Here is a 2,489-nt window from a genome sequence, read left to right on the forward strand (position 1 = left end):
TTAAATGGACAAAAATGTTACTGGAAGATCTCAGATAACTCATCAGTGTATCCTATTAAATATGATAAATATAGATTTATTATAATAAATTAAAAATACCCATATAATACAATAAATAAATAAAACCAATATCCACAAAGCATCTCTCGGTTCTGAAAAGAACAATCCCACTCGCACTGTAAGGCTCGATTGTTTTTGAGAAGTAATTCAGGAAGGCGAGCACCTACCTTTACAACCTGACAGCTTTGCTCGGACCAGTGTTAGCACCTGTTTGTACACAGCAAACGCAACCCTTCTCACCTCCTTCCCAGAAAGGTTTCATTTTTAAGTGAAGCTGTTCACTGTTGAGTCTGTGCCCTATTTTTTAAGTCCTAAGATAAGAACCGGGTTCTAAAAATAATTTTGGAGCCAAAGACACGTCCCTTGTGAGCACTCTCCTCACATGTGTGGCTCTTTGATTTACCATGAAGAACACAGAAAACACACTGGGGTGTATTTTTAAATCGAGTTAGTGGTTGAAGGAGCAGCAGCAGAGGAGAGCCCGCCTGACACCTCCGAGTCTCACCGCACCTTAGTTTCTTAACAGCAAGCCCCGGGGAGACCTCCTCCCGCTGTGGGGATGAGCGCGGCTGGCAGGATTCACCGCAGAGTTCAGGTGGGGTGCTGTCCATTCTGTGTGATGGGCTGGATCTTTCCTAGAGAGACATCGGTGTCGTAGTCCAAAATGACAGAGAGGGCCGGGGACAGCTTCTCCGAGGGTCTGGCTACTCCCCCTGCCTCCTGCCTCTTCGGGTCCTCGGAGGAGCCCACGGCATGCGGGATCAGGTACACCAGGTTGCAGTCCTTGGAGATGGAGCCTCGTGGCTCGTGGTGGCTGGAGAAGACCACGGCCCCGTTGTTGTTGATGCTGACCGTCTCTATGGCGTTACCGGTGGTCGGGCAGAGCCTGTAGCATCCCAAGAGGGTTGAAAATGCCTTCCGGAAATCAGCATTGAAGGCATAAATGATGGGGTTCAAGGAGGAATTAGCCCACCCAAACCACACAAACACGTCGAAGGTGATGGAATCAATGCAGAAGGGCTGGGTCTCCCCCGACCCGCAGAAGGGCACCATGCAGTTCAGGATGAAGAAGGGAAGCCAGCAGCACACAAACACGCCCATGATCACCGACAGCGTCTTCAGGACCTTGGTCTCCCTTTTGAAGGACATCTTAAAGGAGCTCTCCGGCTGCGCGCACTCCGCGGGGTTTCCGTTCCCCGTCGTGGTCTGGCAGTTCTTGGCGTGGACGGCCGCCCTCTCCAGGGCCGAGATGCGCCGTATCTGTTTCTGGGCGATCCTGTAGATCCTGGTGTAGGTGACGATCATGATGGCCACGGGGATGTAAAAGCTGATGAGAGAGGATGAGATGGCATACGTCCTGCTCAGGCTGGAGTCACAGTTGTCCGCGGGCTCGCCCGGGGAAGTGGCGTTCCCGTCGGAGGGGCTCGCGGGTTTCGCCTTGTGCCAGCTGAGCTGCACGGGAATGAAGGAAATGAGCACGGACAAGGTCCACGCCACGCTGATCAGAACGAAGGCTGCCTTGGGTGTCATCTTCCTCTCGTACCGGAAGGGGCTGGAGATGGCCCAGTACCTGTCCACGCTGATCACGCAGAGGTTGAGGATGGACGCCGTGGAGCACATGATGTCAAAGGCCACCCAGATGTTACAGAAGGACCCAAAGGGCCAGAAGCCGGCGATCTCGGCCACCGCCTTCCAGGGCATGACCAAGACAGCCACCAGGAGGTCAGACACGGCCAAGGAGATGACGAAGAAGTTGGTCACCTTGGACCGCAGGTGCCGGAACCTGATGACGGCGGCGCAGACCAGAGTGTTCCCCAGGAGCGTGGACAGGATGAGCAGGCACAGGAAACAGGCTGTGAGGATGCGGACGGAGAAGTCCCTCTCCACCGCCAGCCCGGGCCTGTCCATGGCGGAGGTGTTCAGGGTCCTCATGGTGCTGGGGGACAGCGCCTGCCCGGGGCTCCGAGAGCCCTCAAGTTCCTAAGCAGGGGCGAGGGGTCAGGCAGAGCCGCAGGAGTCCCCGCTCACAGGGCAGCCCCTTGCACGGTGCCACTTGCTCCCCGGGGCGTGGACCTCACGGGCACCCCATCAGAGGGCTGCAGCGATGGCGTGCGGGAGCCTGCCCCCGGCAGTCCCGGTCATCCCCTTGGAAGGTCCCTCTTGCTTCCTACAACTGTCTTCTGGCTCCCTTGCTCCAGGTCACTGTCACTGCAACCAGCCGGCCCTTCAATTCCCCATGGAGAGCACCGGCCTTTTAGCATATTCTAAGCTATCGATCCAGAGACTGGAGGCCTCTGCCGAGCTAGTCATTTGTAGTCACATTTTGGGGCTGAGGCGCAGCTGAAAATACAAGCCTCGCTCCTCCAAACCCCTGGCTCTCGCAGCGGTTCCCCAAACGCCCTAAAGAGCAAAGAGAAAGCAAAGACGGC

The 2,489-nt window shown here is 55.8% G+C and overlaps 1 protein-coding gene across 1 annotated transcript; it reads right to left on the reverse strand.

Moving 5' to 3' along the window:
* Positions 1-540: 540 nt before the first annotated feature.
* Positions 541-2,158, reverse strand: DRD1 (dopamine receptor D1). Its single transcript, XM_016208781.2, has one exon. The coding sequence runs from the start codon at positions 1,990-1,992 to the stop codon at positions 652-654; it is 1,341 nt and encodes a 446-aa protein (XP_016064267.1). The 5' UTR covers positions 1,993-2,158; the 3' UTR covers positions 541-651.
* Positions 2,159-2,489: the final 331 nt, after the last annotated feature.

This window comes from Miniopterus natalensis, chromosome 4 (genome assembly GCF_054644295.1).
Source record: "Miniopterus natalensis isolate mMinNat1 chromosome 4, mMinNat1.hap1, whole genome shotgun sequence".
NCBI lineage: Eukaryota > Metazoa > Chordata > Mammalia > Chiroptera > Miniopteridae > Miniopterus > Miniopterus natalensis.

Excerpts from the sequence above, each read along its gene's own strand:
- DRD1 (XM_016208781.2), bottom strand. The coding sequence starts at position 1,992 with ATGAGGACCCTGAACACCTCCGCCATGGACAGGCCCGGGCTGGCGGTG.